The sequence below is a fragment of the Etheostoma spectabile genome, unplaced genomic scaffold (assembly GCF_008692095.1).
Source record: "Etheostoma spectabile isolate EspeVRDwgs_2016 unplaced genomic scaffold, UIUC_Espe_1.0 scaffold00010384, whole genome shotgun sequence".
NCBI lineage: Eukaryota > Metazoa > Chordata > Actinopteri > Perciformes > Percidae > Etheostoma > Etheostoma spectabile.
This window is the reverse complement of record NW_022603827.1, coordinates 11,931-29,144: the sequence shown is the minus strand read 5'-3', so window position 1 is coordinate 29,144 and position 17,214 is coordinate 11,931. Positions and strand designations below refer to the sequence as shown.

The 17,214-nt window shown below is 46.2% G+C and overlaps 2 protein-coding genes across 2 annotated transcripts; both read right to left on the bottom strand.

Moving 5' to 3' along the window:
* Window positions 1–646: 646 nt before the first annotated feature.
* On the bottom strand, window positions 647–3,378 carry LOC116679320 (low-density lipoprotein receptor-related protein 12; the record flags this gene model as incomplete). Its single annotated transcript, XM_032508986.1, is given in 4 exon segments — window positions 647–662; window positions 791–926; window positions 1,696–1,752; window positions 2,649–3,378. Coding segments are annotated over 4 exon segments (249 nt in total), but the record flags the coding sequence as incomplete, so codon positions are not given.
* Window positions 3,379–3,909: 531 nt separating this feature from the next.
* On the bottom strand, window positions 3,910–15,915 carry ntaq1 (N-terminal glutamine amidase 1). The gene is made up of 6 exons (XM_032508985.1): window positions 15,787–15,915; window positions 8,585–8,684; window positions 7,981–8,031; window positions 5,359–5,519; window positions 4,221–4,345; window positions 3,910–4,144 (listed from the first exon to the last, which is right to left on the bottom strand). Exons 1-6 carry the CDS (start codon window positions 15,846–15,848, stop codon window positions 4,014–4,016), a joined length of 630 nt encoding a protein of 209 aa, XP_032364876.1. The 5' UTR covers window positions 15,849–15,915; the 3' UTR covers window positions 3,910–4,013.
* Between the last annotated feature and the right edge of the window lie 1,299 nt (window positions 15,916–17,214).

Sequence of the window (17,214 nt, the reverse complement as noted above, 5' to 3'; positions counted from 1 at the left end):
AACTACAGACAGACAGGTCAAGATCCTGGAAACTACAGACAGACAGGTCAACATCCTGGAAACTACAGACAGACAGACAGGTCAACATCCTGGAAACTACAGACAGGTCAACATCCTGGAAACTACAGACAGACAGGTCAACGTCCTGGAAACTACAGACAGACAGGTCAACATCCTGGAAACTACAGACAGACAGGTCAACATCCTGGAAACTACAGACAGACAGACAGGTCAACATCCTGGTAACTACAGACAGGTCAACGTCCTGGAAACTACAGACAGACAGGTCAACATCCTGGAAACTACAGACAGACAGGTCAACATCCTGGAAACTACAGACAGACAGACAGGTCAACATCCTGGAAACTACAGACAGGTCAACGTCCTGGAAACTACAGACAGACAGACAGGTCAACGTCCTGGAAACTACAGACAGACAGGTCAACGTCCTGAAAACTACGGACAGACAGGTCAACATCCTGGAAACTACAGACAGACAGACAGGTCAACATCCTGGTAACTACAGACAGGTCAACGTCCTGGAAACTACAGACAGACAGGTCAACGTCCTGGAAACTACAGACAGGTCAACGTCCTGGAAACTACAGACAGACAGGTCAAAGTCCTGGAAACTACAGACAGACAGGTCAAAGTCCTGGAAACTACAGACAGACAGACAGGTCAACATCCTGGTAACTACAGACAGGTCAACATCCTGGAAACTACAGACAGACAGGTCAACATCCTGGAAACTACAGACAGGTCGGTGTAACTATGGAAACCAGTGTACCTGATGGTGATGGCGTCCCCGGGCCGGGCCCTGATGGTCCAGCTGCAGTTGAGTTTGGACGGGTACTGGAAGGGCCAACCAGGACTGGTGATCACCCCACTGGACCCCCTCAGCAGCTCCGCTACATCTCCACATGCTGGGGGGGTGAGACAGGCAGGGAGGCAGAGAGAGAGAGACAGGGGGAGACAGGCAGGGTGAGACAGGCAGGGAGGCAGAGAGAGAGAGACAGGGGGAGACAGGCAGGGAGGCAGAGAGAGAGAGACAGGGGGAGACAGGCAGGGTGAGACAGGCAGGGAGGCAGAGAGAGAGAGACAGGGGGAGACAGGCAGGGTGAGACAGGCAGGGAGGCAGAGAGAGAGAGACAGGGTGAGACAGGCAGGGTGAGACAGGCAGGGAGGCAGAGAGAGAGAGACAGGGGGAGACAGGCAGGGAGGCAGAGAGAGAGAGACAGGGGGAGACAGGCAGGGTGAGACAGGCAGGGAGGCAGAGAGAGAGAGACAGGGTGAGACAGGCAGGGTGAGACAGGCAGGGAGGCAGAGAGAGAGAGACAGGGTGAGACAGGCAGGGTGAGACAGGCAGGGAGGCAGAGAGAGAGAGACAGGGGGAGACAGGCAGGGAGGCAGAGAGAGAGAGACAGGGTGAGACAGCAGGGTGAGACAGGCAGGGGCAGAGAGAGAGAGACAGGGTGAGACAGGCAGGAGGCAGAGAGAGAGAGACAGGGTGAGACAGGCAGGGAGGAAGAGAGAGAGAGACAGGGTGAGACAGGCAGGGAGGCAGAGAGAGAGAGACAGGGTGAGACAGGCAGGGAGGCAGAGAGAGAGTCAGGGAGGGGGTGAGACAGACAGAGACAGGTTCACGGTGCAGATGTTGAGATTGTGACATCATCATTATGGTTGTGACCTCACCGTTAGAAATCCCCGACACGTAGACGTTGTCGTTCCTCTGAGATGCAGCAATGCATCCTGGGAAGGAGACAGAAAGAATTACAGGAAGCTGTCACATGATCCAGCTGCAGCCATACACACACACACACACATACATACATATATATATATATATATATATATAAAAACATACATATACACACACACACACACACACACACACACATATATATATATAAAAACATACATATACACACACAGATAAGTCACGTTGGACACACTTTTATATCTCCACCAGACTCCATGTAAATAATCACTACTTTTAGCGTGTATAGAGCAGCATATCTCCACCAGACTCCATGTAAATAATCACTACTTTTAGCGTGTATAGAGCAGCATATCTCCACCAGGCTCCATGTCAATAATCACTACTTTTAGCGTGTATAGAGCAGCATATCTCCACCAGACTCCATGTAAATAATCACTACTTTTAGCGTGTATAGAGCAGCATATCTCCACCAGACTCCATGTAAATAATCACTACTTTTAGCGTGTATAGAGCAGCATATCTCCACCAGACTCCATGTAAATAATCACTACTTTTAGCGTGTATAGAGCAGCATATCTCCACCAGACTCCATGTAAATAATCACTACTTTTAGCGTGTATAGAGCAGCATATCTCCACCAGACTCCATGTATATAATCACTACTTTTAGCGTGTATAGAGCAGCATATCTCCACATGTAAATGGGTGAATCGACCTCATTAGAAATCCTTTCCATAATGTTGTCAGACGCTAATAATAATAATAATAATCTGGTATAAGTTACCCTTTAATCAGTAAACAAAGATCACAAGTTACTCAGCTGAAGCTAATTACTCAACAGACAGACATGGCTAGGTAATGATTAACCGATTGATGTTTGGTAGGTTAATGAATAATAATAATGGGCCGGATCCCTGTGGACTCACCTGAGAGGATGAGCAGGTAGCCTGCGGCTCGGAGGGCCATAATGACCCGGATGATGATGACAATGAAGGCGACTACACAGCTGGAGGAGCTGACCGCTGCATGTCAGCCACAAAATCTAATAAACCCTGAAATCTGCCCGGAAACAGCTGACAGCTGGCAGGAATACACAGGGTGTTATCTTCTAATCTAATCTACCGGCTAGCTATGCTAACAGCCCGAGCTAACGGCTCCGAACAAAGACATGAGCTAGCAGCTAACGTTAGCTGCTAGCAGCTGTTAGCTCCGGAGAACAACACGTCCCGACATTTACAACCTCTGCTGTCTGCACACGGCCGCGCATTATCACGGAAATGTCCCGGGTTAGGGTTAAAGTTACAAAACAGAGCTAACGGGCCAACACAACGGGAGCTAAATGCTAACCAGCCAAGGAGGCTAGCATTGATAACACTAGGACATGCTAACAGTGCTAAGCGGTTAGCATCGATGAAACCGGGTGGTAAACCCCGGAGAGGGACAGATAACCAGGGTTAATCAGCGCTAACCCGAGCTAACGGACCGACGGAACGAGGCGAGAGGTTAGCAGCGCGAGCGTCGCTCCGTGTGCCGCTGTGACGACATCTTGACAGTGTTAGCTGTTAGCATTAGCATGGAGCGGAACAACAACAGGCAGCAGCCGTGTTGATGAGTAGCGAAGCTCCGCCCCCTCCGTGGGTGTCAGTGACGTCATGGACCATCTGTTTCAACCCCGGATGTAGAAGTCAGAATCAGAAGAAACCCCCCACCCCCACCCCCCAGCAGATGTTCTGTTGTTGCTTTTTGTTTGGGATGTCCCCCCACCCAGCTGCCCCCCCCACACACACAACTGCCCCCCACCCAGCTGCCCCCCCCCCAACCAGCTGCCCCCCCACACATATACTGTACATCTAGATATATATATCTATATCGATATATACATATATATATATGTCTATATATAGATATAGATATCCTGGTCCTGGTCCCCGTTGCTGGTCCCCGGTCCCCGTTGCTGGTCCCCGGTCCTGGTCCCCGTTGCTGGTCCCGGTCCCGGTCCCCTGCGGCGCCGTGTTGTCGATCTTAGTTGTGAGTTATGAGTTATTATCCAGGTGGTACGGTTAAGAGAAAGCAGAGTTCCTGATGTTAAAGCTATAATAAAGGGTTAAAGGTGCAGTACCCCCCCCCCCCCCCGGGTGCTAATAACAAGGCATTAGCATTGTTAGCATAGCATTATTGCCAGATAGTATCTCAACATGTTTATTATCCGAGGACACATTGGTTTGTTTTGTTTTTATTACAGGAAATACATCACATATTAGCCCCCCCCCGTCCCAGAATGCATCTGGGGACTATGATGAAGACGCGGCCCCCGCCCGTCCCAGAATGCCGTGCGTCTGCAGGAAGCGGTCCAGGCTGAAGACCCCCCCCCAGCCGACAGCAGGACTCACACTGATGAAGTCATCAAGGTTCATCTGGCTCTCTGGGGAGGAAACGCATCACAGTGATGTCATCATGTCACACGGGGGGGGTGCTTCTGGGTGTAGTTCTGTGTGTACCTGCGGTCTGGATGGGGGGGTAGGCGGGGGGGGGCATCTTCCAGGACCCGTCTGAGTTCTTCATGTGAGAACGGTCGGACGCAAAGTTCAACAGGAAGCAGTCAGCAGGGATCACACGCAACTTCCTGTTGGAACAGACACGCAGTGATGTCACTTCCTCCAGATGACACGGTTACAACATGGTACACTGTGTGTGTGTGTGTGTGTGTGTGTGTGTGTGTGTGTGTGTGGGTGTGTGTGTGTGTATACCTGTGGTACTGGGCTCTGAGGTGTGTGTGTGTGTGTGTGTGTGTGTGTGTGTGTGTGTGTGTGTGAGTGAGTGTGTGTGTACCTGTGGTACTGGGCTCTGAGGTGTGTGTGTGTGTGTGTGTGTGAGTGAGTGTGTGTGTACCTGTGGTACTGGGCTCTGAGGTGTGTGTGTGTGTGTGAGTGAGTGTGTGTGTACCTGTGGTACTGGGCTCTGAGGTGTGTGTGTATACCTGTGGTACTGGGCTCTGAGGTGTGTGTGTATACCTGGGGTACTGGGCTCTGAGGTGTGTGTGTATACCTGTGGTACTGGGCTCTGAGGTGTGTGTACCTGTGGTACTGGGCTCTGAGGTGTGTGTGTATACCCGTGGTACTGGGCTCTGAGGTGTGTGTGTATACCCGTGGTACTGGGCTCTGAGGTGTGTGTGTATACCTGTGGTACTGGGCTCTGAGGTGTGGTGTGTGTGTACCTGTGGTACTGGGCTCTGAGGTGTGTGTACCTGTGGTACTGGGCTCTGAGGTGTGTGTACCTGTGGTACTGGGCTCTGAGGTGTGTGTACCTGTGGTACTGGGCTCTGAGGTGTGTGTACCTGTGGTACTGGGCTCTGAGGTGTGTGTACCTGTGGTACTGGGCTCTGAGGTGTGTGTGTATACCCGTGGTACTGGGCTCTGAGGTGTGTGTGTATACCCGTGGTACTGGGCTCTGAGGTGTGTGTGTGTGTATACCTGTGGTACTGGGCTCTGAGGTGTGTGTGTATACCCGTGGTACTGGGCTCTGAGGTGTGTGTGTATACCTGTGGTACTGGGCTCTGAGGTGTGTGTGTGTGTGTACCTGTGGTACTGGGCTCTGAGGTGTGTGTACCTGTGGTACTGGGCTCTGAGGTGTGTGTACCTGTGGTACTGGGCTCTGAGGTGTGTGTCTGTGTGTAGAGCCTCGGCTGCGTACAGCTCCAGGCTGCATGGAAACTCCAGCTCAGAGTCCAGGTCATACACCACAGAAGAAGAAGAAGAAGGACCTGGAGGCTCTACCTGCAGCAGGATGACGTGGTAGTCCTGAAACACACCACAATGACATCATCAATGACATCATCAGTATACGGCTAACAATAGTTACGTATTGTAACTCCAGATTCTACTTCGTATAGGCTCCGCCCTCTAAGGCGACGCCTGCGCCGATGTCAACAGTGGATTGTTATTACTACATGACTGCATGTGAACGGCTGAGGTTTCTTTTGGACTTATGGCGTGTGTTTTACTATTTAAGTGTTTGCATGTTTTTATTGTTTGTTTGCATGCTTAAGTTTTATTACAGCTTTTTTTTATTTGCATGATGTGTTGGTGTTTTTTACCTTTTGACAAGACTGTAGCTCCTCCCTCTTTTACTCTCTGACTTAACGAGCTCCAGCCAAGACAAGGGAACCCACCTGAGCTTAATGAGAGCAGGTGTGTTTGAACCCACCTGAGCTTAATGAGAGCAGGTGTGTTTGAACCCACCTGAGCTTAATGAGAGCGGGTGTGTTTGAACCCACCTGAGCTTAATGAGAGCAGGTGTGTTTGAACCCACCTGAGCTTAATGAGAGCAGGTGTGTTTGAGTGGGAGGGAAAAGGAGAGCAGGGATGCAGCAGAAGGGAGGAAGCAGAAACCATGGTGACAGAGCAGAGACACGCAGCAGAAAAGAAACCGAACGCAGGAGAAGATGTGACGCTGAGGAGTGGTGGAAGCGCCGGCCCGTGCGCTGACTAGGCTCGGGCCGTGCCGTGCGCTGACTAGGCTCGGGCCGTGCCGTGCGCTGACTAGGCTCGGGCCGGCCCGTGCGCTGACTAGGCTCGGGCCGGCCCGTGCGCTGACTAGGCTCGGGCCGGCCCGTGCGCTGACTAGGCTCGGGCCGGCCCGTGCGCTGACTAGGCTCGGGCCGTGCCATGCGCTGACTAGGCTCGGGCCGGCCCGTGCGCTGACTAGGCTCGGGCCGGCCCGTGCGCTGACTAGGCTCGGGCCGGCCCGTGCGCTGACTAGGCTCGGGCCGTGCCGTGCGCTGACTAGGCTCGGGCCGGCCCGTGCGCTGACTAGGCTCGGGCCGGCCCGTGCGCTGACTAGGCTCGGGCCGTGCCTAGGCGGAAGTGGCGGGCGATGCCGAGAATGGAGCAAGAGAAACGGAGGCCGAAGAACCGAAAAGGGTAAACGAAAGAACCGGTGACGCTGAGGAGCAGAGCAGAGATCGACGGACATGGAGGACAGTGGTAGCCGAAACGAACCGACGGGCTGGAGCAGTGCCGACGAGACGAGACGAACCGACGTGCGGGTGGACTCGGGGTGGTGCAGGCTGGATTACGTCCTTAGAACCCGAAGAAGAGGGGGACTGCAGCCACCCAAACGAGGAGTTCAACGCGAAAACGAAGATAAGTAAAGGAAGGTCTGCCAGCTGTCCTCGGAGACTGTGTGGACAGAGAGCTGCTTTGTGACTTGTTGACTGAGAGCTCCCTGTTCTCTCCCGGTCTCAGCCAGGAGGAACGTAAGACGCTACGCAGACCAGCAGAGGAAGACCCAGGCTTCTGGAGTGGGATGCGGCCGCTCTTAGCATGACCACTGCCACGGACTGTAAAGACCGTTGGACACGAACGATGAGGACATTACTCCTAGCATGTTTAGTTTTAGTACTTGAATTTTAATCTTTTAATGGTGTCTTTTAATTATCTGTTTTTTTTCGCTAGTTTTAACTAGTTTTTAGAATAAAAGTTACATTTGAGCAGAACTGGTCTGTGTCCGTTTTTGTCAGTGGAAAGATTCATTTGCTGGTATACCTTTTACTTTAGTTTGGAACACTCCCCCAAGTGGCGGGTTGTGACCCCTATACTCATAGAATCTGGAGTTACAATCTGTAACTATCCTTCTACCTCGTATAGGCTCCGCCCTCTAAGGCTACGCCTATACTCATAGAATCTGGAGTTACAATCTGTAACTATCCTTCTACCTCGTACAGGCTCCGCCCTCTAAGGCTACGCCTATACTCATAGAATCTGGAGTTACAATCTGTAACTATCCTTCTACCTCGTACAGGCTCCGCCCTCTAAGGCTACGCCTATACTCATAGAATCTGGAGTTACAATCTGTAACTATCCTTCTACCTCGTACAGGCTCCGCCCTCTAAGGCTACGCCTATACTCATAGAATCTGGAGTTACAATCTGTAACTATCCTTCTACCTCGTACAGGCTCCGCCCTCTAAGGCTACGCCTATACTCATAGAATCTGGAGTTACAATCTGTAACTATCCTTCTACCTCGTATAGGCTCCGCCCTCTAAGGCTACGCCTATACTCATAGAATCTGGAGTTACAATCTGTAACTATCCTTCTACCTCGTACAGGCTCCGCCCTCTAAGGCTACGCCTATACTCATAGAATCTGGAGTTACGATACGTAACTATTGTTCGTATAGGCTTCTTTCTCTAATTAAATAAATAAAGTTATTAGTTAATAATTAATAATGAATAAAGAAGCAGCAGTGATGTCACCGACCCAGATCACCGGCTGATCTCCTCGTCCAGACTTCTGCCTCCAGAGAGGAACCTGATGGAGAACAGACACATGGTAATAGGATGGAGGGAGGGATGGACGGAGGGAGGGATGGATGGAGGGATGGAGGGATGGATGGAGGGAGGGAGGGATGAGGGAGGGATGGAGGAGGGATGGAGGGAGGGATGGAGGGAGGGATGGAGGGATGGATGGGGAGGAGGGATGGATGGATGGGGAGGGAGGGAGGGATGGAAAGATGGGGGGAGGGATGGAGGGATGGAGGGGTGGATGGAGGGATGGAGGGATGGATGGATGGAGGGATGGATGGATGGAGGGAGGGATGGATGGAGGGATGGAGGGATGGATGGATGGATGGAGGGAGGGATGGAGGGAGGGAGGGAGGGATGGAGGGATGGATGGAGGGAGGGATGGAGGGAGGGATGGAGGGATGGATGGATGGATGGAGGGAGGGATGGAGGGATGGATGGATGGAGGGATGGAGGGAGGGATGGAGGGATGGATGCAGGGATGGAGGGATGGAGGGAGGGAGGGATGGATGGATAGAGGGAGGGATGGAGGGAGGGAGGGATGGAGGGATGAGTCTCACCGTTCTGGTCTCGTTGGAGATGAAGACCACCTCCAGCTGGTCCAGCGCTGCTGATCTCTCGGCTCTCACGAACTCACACAGCTTCCACACGTTCTCCTCACTGCACACACCAGAACCAGGACCAGGACCAGAACCAGGATCAGGACCAGTCAGAACCAGGAACAGAACCAGAAATAACCAGGACCAGTCAGAACCAAGAGCAGACCCAGGACCAGAACCAGGATCCGGACCAGTCAGAACCAGGACCAGAACCAGGATCCGTGAAGTAGTATTATTATTATTATTTTTACAGTTATGATACGATGAAATACTAAAACACTGAAACCAAAGAACTAGACCTCCTACTGGCCCAGCATCGGTTTTACTTATTAAGACTCGGTATAAACCGGTTTCTTTATAAATAACTACTTTACTGTAAAATAATCATTTTAATCATCGGCACAAACTGAAGGCTTCAGAGTCGGAGATCAGAGATCAGCACCGCGTTAGATGGCCCTGGTCCTGCGTGAGCAGCACCTGATGATGGCCCGGTCTCTGCATCCTCCTCCTCTTCCCTGTCCCGGTCCCTGTCCCGGTCCCTGTCCCTGTCGCTGTCCCTGTCCCAGTCCCGGTCCCTGTCCCTGTCCCAGTCGCGGTCCCGGTCCCTGTCAGCCAAGGTTTCATACAGAGGTCTAGCTTGGTGCAGATAGAGTTGGTATCCAGTGTAATGGGTTTTTCTGCAGTCATTAATCCACAAAGCTGATCCAGACTCCATCCTGACCCTGGTCTTGTCACTGTCCCTGTCTGATGCAGACTCCATCCTGACCCTGGTCTTGTCACTGTCCCTGTCTGATGCAGACTCCAACCTGACCCTGGTCTTGTCACTGTCCCTGTCTGATGCAGACTCCATCCTGACCCTGGTCTTGTCACTGTCCCTGTCTGATCCAGACTCCATCCTGACCCTGGTCTTGTCACTGTCCCTGTCTGATGCAGACTCCATCCTGACCCTGGTCTTGTCACTGTCCCTGTCTGATGCAGACTCCAACCTGACCCTGGTCTTGTCACTGTCCCTGTCTGATGCAGACTCCATCCTGACCCTGGTCTTGTCACTGTCCCTGTCTGATGCAGACTCCATCCTGACCCTGGTCTGGTCACTGTCCCTGTCTGATGCAGACTCCATCCTGACCCTGGTCTTGTCACTGTCCCTGTCTGATGCAGACTCCATCCTGACCCTGGTCTTGTCACTGTCCCTGTCTGATGCAGACTCCATCCTGACCCTGGTCTTGTCACTGTCCCTGTCTGATGCAGACTCCATCCTGACCCTGGTCTTGTCACTGTCCCTGTCTGATGCAGACTCCATCCTGACCCTGGTCTGGTCACTGTCCCTGTCTGATGCAGACTCCATCCTGACCCTGGTCTTGTCACTGTCCCTGTCTGATGCAGACTCCATCCTGACCCTGGTCTTGTCACTGTCCCTGTCTGATGCAGACTCCATCCTGACCCTGGTCTTGTCACTGTCCCTGTCTGATCCAGACTCCATCCTGACCCTGGTCTTGTCACTGTCCCTGTCTGATGCAGACTCCATCCTGACCCTGGTCTTGTCACTGTCCCTGTCTGATGCAGACTCCATCCTGACCCTGGTCTTGTCACTGTCCCTGTCTGATCCAGACTCCATCCTGACCCTGGTCTTGTCACTGTCCCTGTCTGATCCAGACTCCATCCTGACCCTGGTCTTGTCACTGTCCCTGTCTGATGCAGACTCCATCCTGACCCTGGTCTTGTCACTGTCCCTGTCTGATCCAGACTCCATCCTGACCCTGGTCTTGTCACTGTCCCTGTCTGATGCAGACTCCATCCTGACCCTGGTCTTGTCACTGTCCCTGTCTGATCCAGACTCCATCCTGACCCTGGTCTTGTCACTGTCCCTGTCTGATCCAGACTCCATCCTGACCCTGGTCTTGTCACTGTCCCTGTCTGATGCAGACTCCATCCTGACCCTGGTCTTGTCACTGTCCCTGTCTGATCCAGACTCCATCCTGACCCTGGTCTTGTCACTGTCCCTGTCTGATCCAGACTCCATCCTGACCCTGGTCTTGTCACTGTCCCTGTCTGATCCAGACTCCATCCTGACCCTGGTCTTGTCACTGTCCCTGTCTGATGCAGACTCCATCCTGACCCTGGTCTTGTCACTGTCCCTGTCTGATCCAGACTCCATCCTGACCCTGGTCTTGTTCATAACTTCTTCTCTGATAGATATTATATATATCAGAGTACTACTTACTGGTAACAGCTTGGAGTATATATCAGAGTATATATATTCAAATATATATCAGAGTACTACTTACTGGTAACATTAGTATTATAGTATATTCTATTAATATATCAATATATCAAATATATATCAGCTTAAGTATCATATATCATTAGAGTATATAGTATATATTTAGTATTATATATATATATATATAATATTTAGTATATCTTTATATAATATATATAGTATATATTATATAGTATATATTAGTATATATCTATATATTATATTATTATATAGAGTATATAGAGTATATATTATATATAGTATATATAGAGTATATATTAGTTAGAGTATAGAGTATATATAGAGTAGTATATATAGTATTATAGTATATAGTATATAGATTATATAGTATATATAGTTATATAGTATATAGAGTATATATTAGTATATCGAGTATATATGTATATATAGTATATAGAGTATAGAGTATATAGTATATATAGTATATATAGTATATATATATAGAGTATATATAGTATATATAGTATATTAGTATATAGAGTATTAAGTATATATAGTATATAGAGTAGATATAGTATATATAGTATATATAGAGTATAGATTATATATATATATTAGTATATATAGAATAATTAGTATATATAGTATATAGAGTATATAGTATATAGAGTATATATAGTATGAGTATATATTAGTATATAGAGAGTATATTTAGTATATGAGTATAATTAGTATATATAGAGTATATATATAGTATTTATAGTATATTAGTATATAGAGTATATATTAGTATATATAGAGTATATATAGTATATATAGTATATATAATATAGAATAGATATAGTATATATAGTATATATAGTATATATAGATATATATAGTATTTATAGTATATAGTATAGAGTAATATATTTAGTTATAGTATATATACTATATAGAGTATATATTAGTATATATATATATATATAGAGTATATAATATGAGTAATATTAGTATATAGAGAGTATATTTAGTATATAGAGTAATATTAGTATATATAAGTATATATAGTATATAGAGTATATATTAGTATATAAGTATATTAGTATATAGAGAGTATATATTAGTATATAGAGTATATATATAGATAGAGTATATATAGTATAGAGTATATATGTATATATTAGTATATAGAGTATATTAGTATATATAGAGTATATAGAGTATATAGAGTATATATATTTTATAGTATATATTAGTATATAGAGTATATTGTATATAGAGTATATAGAGTATATATTAGTATAGAGATATATATAGTATTTTATATATATCTTAGTATATAGAGTATATATTAGTATATATAGAGTATATAGAGTATATAGAGTATATATTAGTATATAGAGTATATTAGTATATATAGAGTATATAGAGTATATAAGTATATATTAGTATATAGAGTATATATTAGTATATTAGAGTATATAGATATAGAGTATATATTAGTATATATAGAGTATATTATAGTATATAGAGAGTATATTAGTATATAGAGTATAGAGTATATATAGTATAATATAGTATATATAGTATATATTAGTATAAGAGTATATATAGTATATATAGAGTATATAATAATAAAATAATAATACATTTTATTTAAAGACGCCTTTCATGACACTCAAGGACGCCGCACAGGGAATTCATAAATTAAGAACAGCAAAACAAATACTATACAACAGCAAAACAAATACTATACAACAGCAAACCAATACTATACAACAGCCAAACAATACTATACAACAGAAAACAAATACTATACAACAGCAAAACAAACCAAACTATACAACAGAAAAACAATACTATACACAGAAAACAAATACTACAACAGCAAAACAAATACTATACAACAGCAAAACAAATACTATACAACAGCAAAACAAATACTATACAACAGCAAACAAATACTAACAACAGCAAACAATACTACACAACAGCAAACAAATACTAGACAACAGCAAAACAAATACTATACAACAGCAAAACAAATACTATACAACACAAAAAAACAATACTATACAACAGAAAAAACAATACTATACAACAGAAAAACAAATACTATACAACAGAAAAACAAATACTATACAACAAAAACCAAATACTATACAACAGAAAAACAAAACCAAACTATACAACAGAAAAACAAATACTAGACAACAGCAAAACAAATACTATACAACAGCAAACAAATACTATACAACAGCAAAACAAATACTATACAACAGAAAAAAACTATACACAGAAACCAAATACTATACAACAGAAAAACAAAACCAACTATACAACAGAAAACAAATACTATACAACAAAAACAAATACTATACAACAAAAAACAAATACTATACAACAGAAAGGCGGAGCAACAGACATTCAGGTGGAATACGCAGTTATAAACAGATGTTTTTAGTTGTGATTTGAAATGGGGGAATGAATCAATGTTTCTGATTTGGGGGGGTAGTGAGTTCCAGAGACGGGGAGCAGAGCGGCTAAATGCTCTGCCCCCCATGGTGGTGAGACGGGCGGGGGGGACAGACAGGTTTATGGAGGAAGAGGATCTGAGGGAGCGGAAGGGAGTGGGACGCTGGAGGAGATCAGACAAATATGGGGGGGCGAGGTTGTGGATGGCCTTGAATGCTAATAGAAGGATTTTGAATTTGATACGGAACTGGACCGGGAGCCAGTGGAGCTGTTGGAGGACAGGAGTGATGTGGTGGATGGAGGGGGTTCGAGTTATGATGCGGGTGCTGAATTCTGGACCAATTGAAGTTTGTGGAGGGATTTGTGAGCGAGACCGAAGAGGAGAGAGTTGCAAAAATCGAGACGGGAAGTGACGAGACTGTGGACAAGAATGCAGCAGTGTGGGGGTAAGGGAGGGGCGGAGGCGATGGATGTTACGTAGGTGGAAGTAGGCAGACCGGGTAATGTTATTGACATGGGGTTGAAAGGATAATGTGCTGTCAAGGATGACACCCAGACTCTTAACCTTGGGGGAGGGGGAGACGGAGCAGTTGTCAATCGTGAGAGAAAAACCGTCTGTTTTGGAAAGAGTGGCTTTGGTGCCAATGAGGAGAACCTCGGTTTTATTACTGTTTAATTTGAGGAAGTTTTGGGTGAGCCAGATTTTTATTTCAGAGATGCAATCCGTAAGGGAGGGGGCGGGAGAGTGGACGAGGGTTTGGTGGAGAGGTAGAGCTGGGTGTCATCGGCGTAACAGTGGAAGTGAATGTTAAATTTGCGGAAGATATTGCCGAGGGAAGCAGGTAAATGATGAAGAGTAGGGGCCCCAAACAGAGCCCTGGGGCACACCTGAAGTGACGGAGGAGGGAATGGATTCACAGGACTTGAGTTGAATGACTGTGTGCGACCAGAGAGGTAAGATGTGAACCAGTCTAACGGAGTGGGGGTGATGCCAATGGAAGATAGCCTATTGAGGAGGGTGGTGTGACAGATGGTGTCAAATGCTGCACTCAGGTCGAGGAGGATGAGGATGGGGAGGAGTCCAGAATCAGCTGCCATGAGGAGGTCGTTGGTGATTTTGATGAGAGCTGTTTCATGTGCTATGGAGGGGGCGGAAACCGGACTGGAACTGTTCATACAGGTTATTGTGGGATAGGTGAGAATGGAGTTGAGAGGCAACTGTTTTTTCAAGAATTTTGGAGAGGAAGGGAAGATTGGAAATAGGACGGAAGTTGTTGAAGTTGGATGGGTCGGCACCAGGTTTTTTCAAAATAGGGGTGATGGCAGCAGTTTTGAAGGATGTAGGGACGGTTCCAGTGGTAAGGGAGGGTGGATGATAGCAGAGATGAGGGGGACAAGGGAGGGAAGACAGGCTTTAACAAGTTGGGTGGGGAGGGGATCAAGTTTACAAGTAGATGGCTTGGAATTCCGGGTGAGCTCTGTGATTTCTGAAATAGTGGGGAGACGGAAGGAGGAGAATGAGTGTGTGGATGAATGAAGGTTATCTGAGATGCTGAGGTGAGGGATTGATCCAAGATGCTGGTGGATGTTCTTGATTTTTTCTGTGAAAAAGGACATTACCGAGTTGCAGAAGGAGGTAGTGTACAAATGGGGAGGGAGAGAGTCCAGGGGTTGGGTGACATTGTTAAGTAAGGAGAACAGTGACTTGGAGTTTCCTTTGTTGGCCGTGATTATTGTGGAGTAGTAGTGGGATTTGGTGCTGGCAATAGAGTCCTTGTAACGTAGGATGTGTTGTTGTACATTTCTTTGTGAATAGTGAGACCATATAGAGTATATAGAATATATATTAGTATATATAGAGTATATAGAGTATATAGAATATATATTAGTATATATAGAGTATATATAGTATATAGAGTATATATAGTATTTATAGTATATATAGTATATAGAGTATATATAGTATTTATAGTATATATAGTATATAGAGTATATAGAATATATATTAGTATATATAGAGTATATATAGTATATAGAGTATATATAGTATTTATAGTATATAGAGTATATAGAGTATATATTAGTATATATAGAGTATATATAGTATATAGAGTATATATTAGTATATATAGAGTATATATAGTATATAGAGAGTATATTTAGTATATAGAGTATATATTAGTATATATAGAGTATATTAGTATATAGAGTATATATAGTATTTATATATAGAGTATATAGAGTATATATTAGTATATATAGAGTATATATAGTATATAGAGTATATATTAGTATATATAGTATATAGAGTATATATAGTATATAGAGTATATAGAATATATATTAGTATATAGAGAGTATATATTAGTATATAGAGTATATATTAGTATATATAGTATATAGAGTATATAGAGTATATAGAATATATATTAGTATATAGAGAGTATATATTAGTATATATAGAATATATTAAAGTACTACTCACCAGTAACAGCTGGTATAAACGCAGTTTTCGCGGCTCGGTGTGATTCTGACTCCAGGCTTCATGTTGTTGTGTCACACTGAAACCGCTCCGTCGGGAACTAGGACTCAAACGTCAGATCCGGTAAATTAAAGTTCCTAAAATCCCCCAATTAGCTCAGATTTCTCTATAATCTGCTGAAAACATACCTGCGTTCAATATCTTTAAATCATTATTTATTTTTTAATGCAGAGACTATCTTAACTAGTCGTTTCGGGGTATAAACGCTACAGGCACCTGTACCCGGCTGAGTTTACCTGTAACCCCCGCTGATAAGACCGGGACTCCACGGTGCTCTGTAGCCCGACCATAGGCACCTGTACCCGGCTGAGTTTACCTGTAACCCCCGCTGATAAGACCGGGACTCCACGGTGATCTGTAGCCCGACCACAGGCACCTGTACCCGGCTGAGTTTACCTGTAACCCCCGCTGATAAGACCGGGACTCCACGGTGATCTGTAGCCCGACCACAGGCACCTGTACCCGGCTGAGTTTACCTGTAACCCCCGCTGATAAGACCGGGACTCCACGGTGCTCTGTAGCCCGACCATAGGCACCTGTACCCGGCTGAGTTTACCTGTAACCCCCGCTGATAAGACCGGGACTCCACGGTGATCTGTAGCCCGACCATAGGCACCTGTACCCGGCTGAGTTTACCTGTAACCCCCGCTGATAAGACCAGGACTCCACGGTGCTCTGTAGCCCGACTACAGGCACCTGTACCCGGCTGAGTTTACCTGTAACCCCCGCTGATAAGACCGGGACTCCACGGTGCTCTGTACCCCGACCATAGGCACCTGTACCCGGCTGAGTTTACCTGTAACCCCCGCTGATAAGACCGGGACTCCACGGTGCTCTGTAGCCCGACTACAGGCACCTGTACCCGGCTGAGTTTACCTGTAACCCCCGCTGATAAGACCGGGACTCCACGGTGATCTGTAGCCCGACCATAGGCCCCTGTACCCGGCTGAGTTTACCTGTAACCCCCGCTGATAAGACCGGGACTCCACGGTGCTCTGTAGCCCGACTACAGGCACCTGTACCCGGCTGAGTTTACCTGTAACCCCCGCTGATAAGACCGGGACTCCACGGTGATCTGTAGCCCGACCATAGGCCCCTGTACCCGGCTGAGTTTACCTGTAACCCCCGCTGAACTCGATGGAGGGAGACCTGCTGCTGACGCGGCCCAACAGCGCCACCTCCAGGGCAGGAAGGGAAATGCAGGCTGTCCCGTGTCTCTGATCCTCCTATTGGCCCCTTTCTTAAAACTAAATTACCCAAAAATAACATTATGGTTCCACCCCGAAACATACGTTCCTCTGATCTTAACTATTAGTAAAAAACATTAATTTCTGGGTTTTTAACAGAAAAATTAGGTATAAATTCATATAA